Here is a 16,406-nt window from a genome sequence, read left to right as displayed (position 1 = left end):
CAAGAGTGACCTACCATTATGTCTTAAGCGTAGGGTGTTCAACCAATGTGTGCTACCCGTGCTCACGTATGGCTGCGAGACGTGGACCCTCAATACGAGAGATGTCCAAAGGCTAAGATTCGCACAGCGAGGCATGGACAGGTGTATGTTGGGCATCACGCGAAAGGACCGTAAGAGAAACGAATGGGTTAGGAAGTAGACAGGAGTACGCGATGTAATAGACGTTGCCAAACAGCTGAAATGGAGATGGGCGGGGCACATTGCTCGCCGAAAGGTCGGCCGCTGGACAAACGCCGTCATCAGTGGTACCCAAGGGGCACGAAACGGCCACAGGGTCGCCCTAAAAGCCGCTGGATTGACGAAATGGTAAAGTTCGGCGGAAATACGTGGTAGCGAACGACACAGGACCGAGAGAGTTGGAAGAAGCTTGGGGAGGCCTTCATCTAGCAGTGGATTGACCCCGGCCGATGATGATACATAGTTCATATCACAGAATAGATTAATCGATAGTCTATTCCCCAATACATTACATTTTGAAGCAGGTTTTTGAATGTGTGAGTGTCCTACGAAAATGAACCAAACATTATAGACGTGCAATAGTGTGTGTTGCAACCTTCAATACACCAATATTGAATGAGCGTCAATGCATACACCGAGAGCAGTTGTCAGTATTTGACGTATGACATTTTTGACACGTAGTGTTTAATTTTATCTCATATTCTTCCAAACTCGCGATCGGTTGCCTGTTACTCCACACCAGCACCGTCTTTAGATTAATAAATCCTGAGCATATCTTTTTGCACAAGCAACGAGCGGTCCACTGTTTAGCTGTCAAAATCAGATCCCAGATTGCTTGACATATTGATTCGCCCTTTCTCGTTTCAAATTGAATTATACAAAAATCTCAAATCAAAATATATTAATTATCAGTGTTATTTATAAATAATATACATTCCTGTTATTCATCACCAGGTCAAAGTCAGACTAGTATTTCACACAAAAACCGTTGGTAATATCGATTTCCAAAAAATATGTAGCATTGATCTATGCATTACATTTGTAGAAGGTGTGTTAATGCTAGTGTATTATTTATCATGTAACTTATCTATTCAAATCAAACCATTCCCTGTGTGATCACGACAGACGCGTCAGTATAAGCACTCTATAGAACAATGACAGGTCATCCATAGACAACAACGAGAGGGGCGGAAAAAGTAGGACCAGTCGTTGTGAATGTATCGGCTTTCTACTTTAGTCGCCAATGTCCACACTCAGAGTTCCCTGATAGAGTATATGCTTCATAACTTTGCACTCCAGCTCTAGGATGAAAATGATTTAAAATATTCTAAAAATATTTTTTTTACATGTATTGTTTGTCTATTTATTTATTAGTAAATAATATATTATATTAATACAAGTAAATATCATTTAATCTAATTTTATGCGAGGTAATTACGCAAAGAGGCTTATCAGTATAGTAAAGAGTGCAAAAGTTATAAAACGTTTACTCTGGCAACCCTTCGATATGCAGTATTAACTAAATTAGCCGTACAATTTTAGAATATTAATGGAAGGGGTTGCATTATTCTATTCTGCTTTAGGGCGGCACTTTACCTAAAGACCTCACTGTGTCTATGTGCTTGGTCAAACGGAATCTTTGATGAAATCTACTATTGTTATTGAATATAAACAATTATAGTTGATTACAGTGGCGCACCCAGGATTTATTATTGGGGGGGGGGGCGAAGGAGGAAAATGGAAATTAGTCCCATAGCTTTTTTCTTCTTCATATAAATATTTTTACATAATTTCACAATACACGGCGATATATTTGTACAGTTTCTCCTAGTTTTTATTAAATTGGAGGCATAGTGGCGGTAACCGTTGAGCGTGTCTAAATAAATTCGTACTGAATAAAATCTTTCAACAATGTTAATATTGCAAGTTTTGTGATTAGTAAAAAGATTTCCAAGAGAGGAAATCAAGAGTAAATTGCGTTTTTACGTTTTTTAAATTGTGTTTTACTTCAAATTGAGGGTACTTATACAGTGAATTATTGGCGATTTTCAATACATCTACTTTAATAATGGAGCTGTCGAGTATCGACACATAATAATCTGAAAATATATTGGACAATTATATAATTTAAAATGTTCATAGTCATGAAGTGTAATAGCGCCGCAGGCGACTTTTTTTACTATTAAAGATAATTAATGATGTGTGTTTATCTCACTTATCTGGTCAACCCGACACGCCAGCCCCCCACAGCCGGGCTCCCAAGCTAGAGCCCTGTCAACCCTCCCCAGCCATCACCTATACCACTCCAGAATTCGGGTGGACACCGAGAATTTCATTAGGGAACGGGTTTCTAAAAAAACCTGACATCAGTGTTTCGAAATTTTTGTGTTAGAAATTAAAATCTAAGAAATTTTACTAAAAAGGGTGCTGGAGAATTACAAATCATTTTTTGCTGTGTTGTTTGTCTAAGCCCAAGGTATAGTTTATTGGCTTTCGATTTCAATCTGTAAAATCATTCTGATGATTTTCATATTTTGGGGGGGGGGGGGCCAAGGCAAAAGGTTAAACACTCAGGACTGTACTTTTTTTGTGAAATTCGCGATGTCTAGTTTAGTTCCGTTGCCCTTCGACTTCCATGGTGATGAGAAACGACACGTTCACGGATGATATAAAATAGCGTATAAAAAGGGGGCGACATTTTGGCGCTGCCCCGGGGCGGCATTTTGTCTAGGTACATCACTGAGAGTACGTATCAAACTAGTAATCAACGTTGGTAGGTACTTGTGCATTAAGTTACATATTATTATTATCAGTGGCGAGTTTAAGGAGGTTCGAGGCACCGACTGATTTTGAGGTCTCTCATGATAAAAAGTAAAATAGAAACCATCAATCATTCCAACTACTCTTAGTAAAATATTAATGTGTCTCTTTCCTAGAATCATAATGGAAAATAATATTAGTGGTTTCTTTTTTCGTGTAGGTACCTACGTATCAGCTGTTTGAATGGGTATTTTATAGATATAGATACATAGGTCCATTTGATGTTAGTTGCAGGTAAGTGATAGAGGCATAAAAGGCAGAAAAATTAAAAAACGACTATACCCTTAGACTATAGATACATCTAGACGCCACCCGTTGCATTGCTAAATGAAGCCGCGTGCCTTGTGTTTGGTTTGTGGGCGAGCGAACGCATTCGTCTACAAATGTTCGAGAGAGACCATAGACCGTTTCGCTAGTGCTCGCCCAAAGTGCTCGCACTAGACGCTCAGAATTAAAATATAATTTTCTATTTTTTTACGTTATATAGTATTTTTAAGCGGACAAAATGCAACCATTAGGTAAAGATATCCATAATTTAAGTTATTTTAAAGAAACACTAGGTCACTGATATTAAAATATATAATATTATACAAATAAATTATCACGAACATGTGTCAACTTACCTATGAAACGTAATATCATCTTCTTGCTTATCAGTACGGCTACCATATTTTAATACAACACACAGAACCATCTTTCCTACTTAATTAACTAAAAATATTTACCACTGACTTTATGTTTAACACAAAAAATAGCAATTTAGCAACACGAGCTACGACGCTACGTGAAGCGATTCACCACGATTTATCGGCGATGCTTTTGGGAACTAACTCAAACATATGTAGACCTTTTATCTTACTCTAGCGCGTGTCGCAGAGATTATAAGGGTGCCGAATACTTTCTCACTCGCACTCATGCATCGTTTTTGTTCAGACCTTGACTATACCAATATTGATTAAACTTGCACAGCTAGACTACATTATTGGTAAGAACTTAGACGTTTTATAGACTTTCATCGCGATTCTCAATATCTAGATAGAAATTTCTCGAAAATATCGCACACATAATGGGGTGAGGTGCGGGTTGAGAAGTGCACGTCTAGATATCTAACAGTTTATTAATAATATCAAACAGTCTATTTTTCTTCGTTGTGTAGGTTTATATTGTAACTTTACTATCTGTCTGCTTGCCATATTTCACGGGGTGCAGTTGCGGGAGATCGATAGTAAAAAATATAATCATAAAATAGATAAGTATAATACTTATATAAATATATGTCAGCAAAATTTATATAAGTATTAGGTTTTAATGCTGTAATAGAAATGAAATTTTAAATAATTTAGGTTTTAGAAGCACTGACTTTTTACATCTCCGCATTGATTCATGAGTCAAATAATATTATATTGTGATAATGAAATATGAACCACAATTTTGAAAACGTGACATCTAAGTATATTTTGATATACTATTATAATATTTTCTTAATATACATGTCGAAGTGCTAAAGACGTGATGTATCCTTGATTACTTGATAATTTTAAATGATAATAATAAAAATGTAATTGATAAACGACGGTCACGTGTTACGTAGGTCACGGTTTTTATTACGAGTCAGTCATATTTTCATAGAAATTATAGATGGTCTTGTCGCACACGCGATAAACAATCAAAATTATTGTTCGGGCTCAGAAATTGTGCATTTTTTACGTACCTAGATCACTATCATTCTTTCGTAGTTAAAAATATTTGGTTGAGGTAACACTGAAGACTGGTTGTGGTTGACGCAAATTGATCGGTGTAGTTTTTTTGATTTTCAAGTTGTGTTTTTTGACAGCTCTGGCTTGGCAGTGATGGCCGGTGAAACAGAAGTTTATAAAAGCGGAGATACCGAGTTAGATGAGAAAATAGCCGAATGGCTATCATGGGACAAGGTAAAACATATATTTTACTCGTAATCTATCTTCATTTTGTGCGTGGTTACTCCGTTGCTGCATATTACTTGCTATTATTGCAAAGGTAAACATTTAGCACTTCATTAGAATGTGTGAAAAAATGTTTAAGATTTTTTTTTAATAACGAAACGATTCCCGATAGTATTTATCGTATTAACATACACGTAATTCAAGTTATTAAATGAATCCGACATCGATCAAGGTTTTAAACTGACATTGTTTTACCAGTGTTCATTACTAATTATCAATTCTGGGTGTCTAACTATGTAAATATTTCCACACTCTTGTCATGCCGTTCAACCATTATTTTATTATAAAATTTATTATTTAGAAATAAATATACTTAGCCCAAAATTTGTTTATCTTAATTTAAATATAACCAAATAAATACAGTATGTTCATCCATATAATTTAATCATGATGATCAGGGCTGGCTTTATCCTCTTATAAGGATAATGTTGACACGTAGTTTTACTCAAGTCTTTGTTAATTATTAATGTTTAATTTGATACTAAAGGGTGTGCTAGAGGGAGCTGACCGAGGCCTGAACAAAAACAAACCATAAGTGTGACTGAGTAAGCAGTCAGCACACTTATATCTCTGCTCGTAAAACGTCGCCAGTAAATATGGATTTGACTGATTATATTCATTTAAAAACTGCGTGCATGTGTTGCTGAAATTTATTGTTTTTGTGTTAAATATAAAGTTAGTGGAAATTATTTTAGTAGAACATAATATATGGTTAACTATGTTGTGCTTAAATTTAGTAAGCCAATGCGTAATGCGCTTGGCCATCGAGGATAGAACTAGGACTGTAGTTCACAGTAACAGTTCAAAACCTCTTGCGTATTAGGTCGGAACTGCAAAATGGAAACTTTTTAGTAGGACGATTTCAATAAATTTCATAAAACACTATAACGTTAATTTAAATGCTTTAATTGTAATTTTTTAGTTATGCCTATAAAATATTGATTGGATTTTTGTTTTTTTTTCGATATCATTGTTTTATTATTTAAAAAAAATATGTAATAAGGCAATTATGTCAAAATAGCCAAAAATACAGTTCCAACGTTTTACGTAGGAGGTGTCGAATTATACTTGACTGACAAATAATAATGAAATTTGGAAAACGCTTCAGTGAGAATTGAAAAACCACTAGTTAACTTTGTCACAATTAGATAGGACACACATAGCTTAATGGTTAGGCTAAGGCCTTAATGGGTGTAAATCCCAGGGGGTGCGGGTTCGAACTCGCCGGGTGTCGTATTTTTATCCCATTTTTTTTTTTACCATTGGTTATATATTTTTCTGAGGTGTTTTCAAATGTTGTTTATACTTTTAGGCTTAGATAAAAGTTAACCTTATACCTATTCTAAAGTTATTTATTTAAAATCGTGAGAAACCTGACTTGACAAGGTTAATAAAAGTTCAAAATTCTTCATTATTTCTCTGTTTAAACATGAAAAATTTGAATGATTTCAGAACGAGAAAACACATACAGAGTTTGTAGAACTCGCAAAAGATTCCCAATGGGCGAAACTATCATCGGTATTAATGAAAGGCCGCCTCGAATTCGGCACGGCGGGACTCAGAGGCCCGATGAAGGCCGGCTACACTTGCATGAATGACTTGGTAATACTCCAAACCGCCCAAGGACTCTGCGAATACGTCAAAAAAACCTGCACATCTGATCAACTGAATGTCGGTCTCGTGGTCGGTTTTGATGGAAGACATAACAGCAAAAGATTTGCCGAACTGACAGCCAAAGTGTTCACCAGCTCCGCCATTCGAGTCTGTCTCTTTAGTGATGTCTGTCCCACGCCGTGGGTGTCCTTCGCCGTCAAATACTACGGAGCGGCAGCCGGGGTGATGGTGACGGCTTCTCACAATCCTAAAGAGGATAACGGTTATAAAGTTTACTGGAGTAATGCGGCACAGATCATTGCGCCGCACGATAAGAATATTGAAGAAGCAATTTTAGATCATCTCGTGTAAGTAATAGATTATAATATTAACATTTTACGCAACGCTCCTGCCAATGTGGCGTGTATTAGTAGCAGTGGCAAGGGGTGCAGGTCGGCTATTGAGATTCGACATAAATAGTGCACACTAATCTTTGTCATTCATACTTATTTGTTTTCATTGAACCAAGAAGACTACAAATTTTAAATAGTGCTGGTTAGTTTTTTAAATTCAATTAAACCGTGCCTAAACTAAACCATAATAATTTAGGTATGCTATGGGTGATTCGACAAAATAGTGCAAACTTTTTTAAACATAGATACTAATTTGTTTTTGTTGAATTAATATTACAAATTACAGATGGTGTTCGTTAGATTTTTAAAATTCATTAAGCCCTGCCTAACCAAACCATGATCGATAAAAAATAATATTCTATCAATAAGTATCAAAAATTATATATGGTTTAATGGCATAATTTTAGATATTTTATAGATAAATTATAATTTTTTACTATTATCTAATATGGCTTGGATTAGGCAGGGTTTAATTGAATTATGATAACCAACGAACACTATCTAGACCAGGGAGGGGCAAACTTTTTGGATGGAGGGCCAAATTCAAGAATTCAAAATGAGCGGCGGGCCGCAAGTAAAATACCATTTTTAGATATACACTATTTATTATCACGAAAAATAAACATTACAAAAAAATTAATGAGAAGAATAAAACTGTTGTACATTTTTTAACATTTTTTTAAATTCAGATCTTAACAGCCTTCCTCCACCCTTCACCACTGATTAGTAGCCTAGTGTTACGAAATACATATTATGTCACATGGGTGTGTTTAGCAATGGCATGTGTGTCTTTTGAGATCGGGCATGCTCTCAGAAACATATAAGTTGAAATCATAAGGGGTATTTTGAGATGTTCATGATGAATTTTCTAATTTTGAAATACGTTATTTCCACTGAATGACATATTTTTAAAACGAATGAACAGTATGTTTCTGTCATTAGTTATTCCCACACCACACCACATCACCTTTGATCACATAGGTAGCAGTACCAGACAAGTAGTATGTCATTCAATTTATTGGTTTTATGGATATTTCATTATATGGCATACGCCGCGTCCACAGCATCTATGAACCGTACGCCAGGTATATGTAAATTTGCCATACAAAATAAATTTGATATGCAATTTTTACTTAAAAGATCTATCGATAAATGAATACAATCGAAATACGAATTTATAATGAAATAAATATATGTTTTGCATTTTTTTCATAAACACCAGTCATTTTAGAAATTCGTTTTATTTGCTTTTACTTACCTACATATTTTGATCTATAAAATTCCACACCACCGTGGTGCGTCACTGTACTGTGTATATACGACCCTGCAGTGAATCGACTAAATTTTTGATCAGCGGCTAGCGAAAGACACGGATGAATTCTTTTTCATAATTAATTGATCATATTGATTTTGTTAAGGTAGTGCCACTTGGAATTTTATTATGTAACCTATTCTATACAATACCTTTTCACATTTGAACTTAATTGATGTTAATGAATTTACTTTTAGTGTAAAACCGTCTCACTGGGACACGACTGGCATCCGTGATCATCCATTAGTGACAGATTGCTTGGAAGAAGTATCCAAAGAATACCTATCCCGTCTTGTAAAATCCTTTTCCCCAGAAAACTTCTCCGAAATGGCCAAGGCCAACATTCAAGTGGTATACAGTGCCATGCATGGAGTCGGCTACCCCTTCATCAAGAGGGCATTCTCACTTGTAGGATTGAAGGTAACCAAAATTCATCAGATCTTTAATTTTATTCGTAGATCACAAAATATTTTTGTGTAACTGAGATATGCACTTGATTTAGATTTTTTTTTAATATTTACATAAGCCGGCTCTCATATCAAAACTCGCCTCGTTCGCCGCGACCGAATTCCGAGACGCGCGAAACATTGTTGCGTGTGACGAACGCGCACATCTACTAGCGATACTCGCGTCTCGAAACGTCAAAATAATATACTCTGGCCAGACGCCATTATGCAAATATGTCATCAGTCGCTGAAACAGCAATTATTTTGTATTGGTACCGCAGAAATTTAAGTAGAAGGCGAAAATATTGGATTCATCCGTCAATTAGGCATATATCAATGCACAGTGCATCATTTATCGCAGCTGAACGGCCACCGGCGAGCATTGACGTCTAGATACAAATGGCAAAAATGGCCGAACCGAGTGCTTTGCGCAAGCGCGGAGTCGGCTTTATCGGCATCAACATGTTCGTGGAGTCGCTACTTGATCTGTCGCGTTACAACATGTTTTTCAGTAGCATTCGACCAATCTGCGGAGCTCCATTTGACAATATTTGTTATGTGAATGACGATGACGTCACATCGACGAATTCGACTTGCGGCGCATGAGGCGAATTCTGATGTGAGAGCCAGCTAATATTTTCAATAAAAAATGTTGCATTCTTAAATCTTGCGTACATAAATTATTAAATAAATAATAATTTAATTAGGATCACCTCAGGAGGTCAATCTTGGATCCGCAGACGTTTGTTATATTAGTAGTACTAGTTATATTACCAGATAATTACTAATTAATTACCACAAATGTCATGCTAATTATAATATCTAATGGCCAACTAATGGTTACTCTAATGGTCTTTGGCACTGAAAGACTTCATCTATACTTCATAATATTTAAATCGAAATATCTTGACTGCACTTTAAGCAAGGGATCCATTACATTTAAGATCTTTTTTATTTTGCAGCCCGTGATACCAGTAATTGAGCAATGTGACATTGATCCTGAATTTTCAACCGTCCAATTCCCCAACCCCGAGGAGCCTTCCAGCCTGGAGATGTCTCTGAGACTTGCCGAAAAAAAGGAATGCTTCTTGGTGCTGGCCAATGACCCGGACGCCGATCGTCTCGCCGTTGCTGAATATCAATTTGAGTAAGCTAAAATTAATGTTTGCTATTTGAATTTTTAGAATTACAGTAGAACCTCGATTATCTGGACTAATTGGGGATGAAGGTAGTCCGGATAATCGAAAAAAAAATCATAATTATTATGACTTTGTCTTTTAATGGATAGTACAAGACGTTTTCTTTTCGATAGCATATCGATAATATTCAAAATAAATATTCAAATTGCGAAAATAAACGTTTCAGAATACTAAGTTGTGTTTGTTTTGAATAATCCGGATAATAGAGGTTTCACTGTACCTATCATTAGATCTTTGTGGGAATAGCCTGAAATACTAGTATTCATGGGTGAATGTTTATAGTTAAAATGTCTGTATTGAAATAATGTTGTGAATGTTGATCTCAGATGAAGGTATCCCTCGGAATACCACCGCGACGCAGCGGACCGAAACATCGGCTTTCCCAAAAGAAACCACAGCCTGCCGCAGTCTACTTCCACCCCGAAGTAGAAAACATTCATTAAATAATTATTACGAACAGCAGCATTTTTTTAAAATATAATAAATAATGGCCAGCAATGGTTATACGAGCCAGAATCGATGCTGCGGGTGGCAGGTCCGAAAAATGGCGATACGCGACATCGCCGTTGGCAGCGCCGCGATTAGAAAGAGAGGCCCGCTACGCCGACGAAAAATGCGCCTGCTCTATCCGAACTTCTGCTCTCTCGTCTCGACCATCGCCCAGTACGGACCCCTCGGGCAGCAGCGAAACATTCGCTTAGGACGCCGTGACACCATTTTGTCAGGCACGCGTATACCATCTCTCTGACGCCGTGGCGCGATATTTGCCATTCTGCGTGTCTCTGCAGCTACGCCCCCGCGGCCATCCCGCCGACTTCCACTGACCGCCCAGCCCATCGCCGCCTACCGCGATCCCAGATCCCAGAATCTGCCACGTGCTTCGCGCCCACCACCGCATCCCCCGATCCCAGAATCTGTGCCACGTGCTTCGCGCCCATCGCCGCCTACCGCGGTCCCAGAATCTGCCACGTGCTTCGCGCCCATCGCCGCATCCCGCGATCCCAGAATCTGTACCACGTGCTTCGCGATACCGGAACCCGTGCTCCGTGCCCGTTGCCGCCGACCGCCTTTGTAGTTCTTCTAATGTCTCTATTTTATGGAAGTATATTCTGCCTCAACTCATCTGACATCCCTATCGGATTTCAGAACTGAATCGTGGCACATACTGAGCGGTAACGAAGCGGGGGCTTTGTTGGGTTGGTGGTCGCTCACCTGTTTCCTCAACAAGAATCCTCAGATCCACAGTAATGAAGCGGTAATGCTAGCCAGTGCTGTCAGCAGTAAGATGCTTCGATCCATGGCTCTCGCCAAGGGAGCCAAGTTTGTGGAGACGCTCACAGGATTTAAGTGGATGGGTAAGACATGTCATTTGCTTATTATATTTTTATATTTATCACATTGGCATTCAATTACTTCATATTCGCAACCTTTGCTTTGGATGATGTAAAAGCAAATGCTGTTACATTAAGTTGAACACGTCTATTAATTCAATTTATTTCTCCATTCCATGCCGTGTCAAGGTCGAAAATTAAGAATGCAGGTTGTCTTTTGGAGCTATGAGTCGAAATATTTGTATGTCATTATGGTGCCCTGTCTTTTCTCATTTTAGAAATCAACATTTGTGATCGCATTAAATATTTTATTAATACCATAGATTGAACTGCGTTGCAATCCTCATACAGACCATAGAGCTCAGCATTGTTTCTTCTCCAAATGTTGCCATCCAAATCACAAATACATTGGAGATTTTTTTCTTCAAAAAATATACAGGGTTCCTTCATTTCGCAGAGTTAATGTTCAGGTTTCCAAGGTGTAGGTGAGCACAGATATTACAAGTATCTTGCAAAGTGTGCTTTTAGCTTGGCGAGATAGTAGATGTTTTAGTAGACGAAAGTAGTATTAAATTTTTTCGCTAACATGATTTTCTTGTTCATTTCTTATGGGTCCATATATCATTATGTCGGGTCATGAGAGACACATCATAGAAGAACTTATTGACTATATCAAACTTATATGCGTCCAATGTAGGTATGATTTAATACAGGCATATAAAATGTATTTTTCAGCACATGGCAATGATATTGTTAACATTGGCGTATGTCTGCAGCTGCATAGTTTTAGTAAATACCAGTGAACACAAATAATAGGAAGTGGGTTGCTTTATGGTTGAGGCTCTAACAAGGTTTAAATCTCGAGAGTGGAGAAACATGGGATAAACTCAAACACAATATGTTAACAAAAATGTTGTTTTCAATATTTATGTCTGTAAAGCACGAAATGCGCATTCAATATTGGTTATACTTGAGGACAGTCGTCGCCCTTTATATTCTTTGTGTTTTATGAACTGACTGTCATAAAAACATTCTGTGATATTACTGTGGTAAATATTGTGTCTCAATTGCGGCCATCAATATCTTCATCCCATACCATCATTAGGGGCCTATAGATGCGATTCTATTCTATGGTTTTTGCAGGAAGTAAAGCAGTCCAACTTCAAAAGGAAAATAAGCATCCGATATTTGCATTTGAGGAAGCGATCGGCTTCATGTGCGGATGTGAGGTCCCCGACAAAGACGGAATAAGTGCGGCCGTTCACTTTGCCGCTCTCTGCAGCCATCTCAAGAATCACAGCAAGACCTTGATGGAGCAATTGGAATGCCTCTACAAAGAGTTTGGATACCACATCACCGACAATTCCTATTTTATTTGCCATGATAAAGAAGTCCTCAAGAGTATATTTGAAAAGTTGAGAAATTACAATGGCCAATCTAAAGTAAGTCTCAGTTCTTTTCTTTATCTTTGTACTCATATGACTGTTTTTAAAATTCAATTAGACCCTGCGAAAACCATGCCATAATAGATAATAGCCAAAAAATACTCGTCTATCGAAGTATAAAATATCTAAAATTATGCAATTAAATCATACATAACTTTGGATAATAATATTGTTTATCCATGATAGTTTAGTTTAGGCAGGGCTTAATGAATTTAAACTTAATCCAAGGAAAACAAATAAGTTTGAATGAAATTTTGTCATATCGTCCAAAGTGTACCAAAACTATTATGGTTTGATATAGGCATGGTTTAATTGATTTTGAAAAACTAAACAACACATCTGTAAACTGTTGTCTTAGTTCAATAAAAACAAATATGTATGACTATAGTAACACTGGTAAAGATTATTAGTGCTGACAATAATATTCTTTCGGGAAGTTTTTCATGTTTCACTTGTTCGATTGGCAATATTATTTTAACGCTGGCACTTGGCTGTTTCCTTATATACATGTACACGCTGTCATCTTCGAATACAAATCTGCCAACGGATATCTCCATAATGACTAACTATATTCGATGACATTCGGTTCTTTTATCTGCAGTATCCGGATGCTCTTCGCGAATGGGCAATCACGTCAGTGCGGGATCTCGGTTTAAAAGGTGACGAAAAGGCGGGTTCCGGCACCGGACTGAATGTGAAACTTCCCTCGGGAGAGATGCTCACGTTCACCTTTGAGAATGGACTGGTGGCCACACTTAGAACTAGCGGAACCGAACCTAAGCTTAAATACTACACGGAGCTTTGTGCCGAACCAGGACAGGGGTAAGAGTCTTTATTCAGAAGATAACTCGCCTAACAATTATCTTTTTATCAAAAGAAATTTACACATTCACAGTAACATTATTTCTAATACATCTCATTTTCCTCCAAGTCTTTTGCTTGTCCATGGTGTAATAAGGTTAAGAAATATCGAGAGATGTCAAAAAATGATTAATACTTCTTGACCGGTATTTCGATATTTTTCTCTCGATACGATACTCTTGTTTTGATACAAAGTAACAAACCCATATACACACACATTATCCTGTGTTATGAGCTGTGATAAGGAAATTTTTGATAGGATTTCCATCATTCTATTTAGTTGAACGTTTATATAATGCAATCCTCAAGTGCAATTAAGTCTTTTGACTGAAAATAGTAATTTACTAATAATTTTGACCGCAGAGATTTGCGGATGATGTTGAGACAAATATAGACAAATTGGCAGCACAAAACCAGACCAATGGGTCTATTCTATGCTTATCGACCGATAAAGTGATAAATATTATCAAACTTAGGGTAGGTTTGTATCAAAATATTAGCACTTATTGGAACAATTACACGAAGTTGGTTTTTATTGTTGCAATAAGTGCTATATTTTAACAGCACCTATCTTGCTGCTGTTAAAATATCGCATTGATATTATTTATCAATTTAGTGTTCGATAAGTATAGAATAGACCCACAAGGCCCACAATAGTCAGACCATAACACAAAACTGTAAATTTCAATGGTAGTGCTAGTTATTATAGTTCATACTTTGAATACTATATTATGCTAAACTGTAGAAAATGATGATTGTTGCATATTGAAATAAATTGTAACAATTTGAATGAAATATGCAATTGATAATTTTTTTTTATTGCGGAAAGATTACCGCATTGCTTTCGAAGATAATCAATAACTCGCAGCACTACCATCGTAATTCCCACGACCTGAATATAGTCAGTCTTGTACCAGACCAATCAGCTTCCAATTGGCTGTTAAAAATTTTACTGCATTGATTACTAATAATGTTAATAATTAGTTTTATTATTTACACCCCCCCCCCCCTTGCGTTATATCGAGTGACTGTACTTAAATATAGAAGAATATTTTATATACCTATTGTGAATTTATATTGTTTCTTTCAGTTCAAAAGAAGAAATTCAGCAGTTACTGAAGGATATGGTTGCTGCGCTTATAGAAGACTTTTTACAACCAAAGCAAAACGGACTTATAGAGCGCACATAAATTTTATCAAGACAAATACCAAAATTGAGCTTCATTATGCTTTAGTGCGCTTAAAAAATGTGTATTCTTCCTCTTAGTTAGTTAATTTTAACTATTGATTGTAAGAACATTTTAAATAAACTCCCAACATAAAGTTCGATCATATATACCTAAATGCAGCCGTATTCGATGCCATTTTTTGTTTATGTGGGCTGTGTACACATCATCATACAATATACAACGGATTTGGAGCAGTCTCTTTTTTTAATTGCTACACTCTGGCATCAAAATATTTGCTCCATGGTCCAAGCTCCATCTTATATATCCATAAACTTGCTCTTCTTCAGTTTTTTTAATAAATAAACCTTGTCTGAAAATTGCATGGGACATGTTCCTAGAAGTTCGACCATTTATGTCCATTTAAATCTATACAATTCTCATAGTATGCGTCCAGTTTTAGAAAAAAATTGTATTGGAATTGCACTTTAATTATTTCTTTCAAAATATGGATTGTTCATTGGGATCAATTTGTGTTAGAGGATGTCAGTGGCGAAGGGTGGAGGTAGGCTGTTAAGATCTGACATTAATAGTCCACAATAAACTTTGTCAATTTAACACTGCAAAAACCAAGCCATAATAGATAATAGTCAAAAAATAATTGTCTCTCTATAAAATATCTAAAATTATACCATTGAACCATACATAATATTGGATATTTTATAGATAGAATCATATTTTACGATGGTTCGGTTAAGCAGGACTTGAATTTTAAAAAACTCACTAACAACATGTGTTATATGTATTCTGAATTCAATAAAAACAAATGAGTATGAATGAAAAGGTGTGCACTATTTTGTCGAATTGCCCATAATATACCAAAACTATTATAGTTTGGTTTAGGCAAGGTTTAATTAATTTTTATAAACTAACCAACACCATCTGTAAATTGTAGTCTTACTTCAATGAAAACAAATACGAATGACGGATAAAGTTTAATGTGCACTATTTATGTCGGATCTTAACAGCCTACCTTCACCCTTCGCCACTGGAGGATGTTCATTCCATGTTAAAAATGAAAAAGCATTTCAAAGTTAACTATCAGCCGAGTAGTTCTTGGTGAGTATCATTCGTTGAATTTTATGATACACATGTTATTGTTCTGCATCCAAGATCCAATAAATTGTTTATTTGCATGTTTATAATTTTTTCTTGTGCATATACCAAATATGTACATTTTTACAGGTACAATATTTTTTTCCCGATGTTCATCGGAATATGGAAAAATATTTTATTTGATAGACAGTTAATAGACATCTAGAACAGTGGAGCAAATCTGTCTTTTGAAATACGGCTGCATTTTGAGTTCATTCATGACATACCTTGAGCTCATCTTCTCTTGAATAAAAACTGGATCTTGCATTGAATTGTAAAACAATAAAGGCCTAATGCATAGAACGTGGAAGTTATGTAAAGCTAGCTATTTTCGGAGTCTACACAGATGAGATTTTTACAAAACAATTAGTAACAATGGCTACATCACTTTCGGTGTTTTAAAGTGTTTTAAGTGTTGGTATTTTCTTGATCTACTGAAATTTCAGTAAATATCGCTGGTTACCACTGGTAAACATAAACGTACAAGCCAACATACTATCGTTGTCCATTTTTTAACCTTTATAAAATATTTTAGGCAGTGTAATATTCACTCTCATGTTTTATAAAATTATCTTTGTCAAAGAGTATTCTGATAGAGTATACGCATCATAACTTTGCACTCCGGCTCTAGGATGAAAATGATGTAATATATTCTAAAAATATTT

General features: G+C 36.2%; 1 protein-coding gene across 2 annotated transcripts; it reads left to right on the top strand.

The window, feature by feature from the left end:
- Nucleotides 1-4,578: 4,578 nt before the first annotated feature.
- Pgm2a (phosphoglucomutase 2) lies at nt 4,579-15,781 on the top strand. Of its 2 annotated transcripts, XR_015072187.1 has the most exons (9): nt 4,579-4,769; nt 6,273-6,781; nt 8,336-8,558; nt 9,547-9,731; nt 10,930-11,138; nt 12,258-12,556; nt 13,161-13,381; nt 14,511-14,989; nt 15,615-15,781. XR_015072187.1 is itself a non-coding variant. In XM_085960243.1 (8 exons), the coding sequence occupies exons 1-8, from the start codon at nt 4,689-4,691 to the stop codon at nt 14,608-14,610; spliced, it is 1,827 nt and encodes a 608-aa protein (XP_085816369.1). In that variant the 5' UTR covers nt 4,579-4,688; the 3' UTR covers nt 14,611-15,238. The 2 variants fall into 2 exon arrangements, 1 of the variants encoding a protein (XP_085816369.1); XM_085960243.1 differs by lacking the exon at nt 15,615-15,781 and having other exon boundaries at nt 14,511-15,238.
- The last annotated feature ends 625 nt before the right edge of the window (nt 15,782-16,406 follow it).

The sequence above is a fragment of the Rhyacophila brunnea genome, unplaced genomic scaffold, assembly GCF_057557595.1.
Source record: "Rhyacophila brunnea isolate RB1 unplaced genomic scaffold, BYU_Rbru_1.0 scaffold_11, whole genome shotgun sequence".
Classification (NCBI taxonomy): Eukaryota; Metazoa; Arthropoda; class Insecta; order Trichoptera; family Rhyacophilidae; genus Rhyacophila; species Rhyacophila brunnea.
The sequence above is the reverse complement of the archived record's forward strand: the minus strand, read 5'-3'. Positions and strand labels throughout refer to the sequence as shown.

What these genes read in the sequence shown, in the direction of transcription:
- Pgm2a (XM_085960243.1), top strand. Translation starts at nt 4,689, where the DNA reads ATGGCCGGTGAAACAGAAGTTTATAAAAGCGGAGATACCGAGTTAGAT. An exon ending in GCAATTTTAGATCATCTCGT is followed by an intron (nt 6,782 to 8,335) that starts GTAAGTAATAGA and finishes ATTTACTTTTAG; the next exon opens with TGTAAAACCGTCTCACTGGG. An exon ending in TCTCACTTGTAGGATTGAAG is followed by an intron (nt 8,559 to 9,546) that starts GTAACCAAAATT and finishes TTTATTTTGCAG; the next exon opens with CCCGTGATACCAGTAATTGA.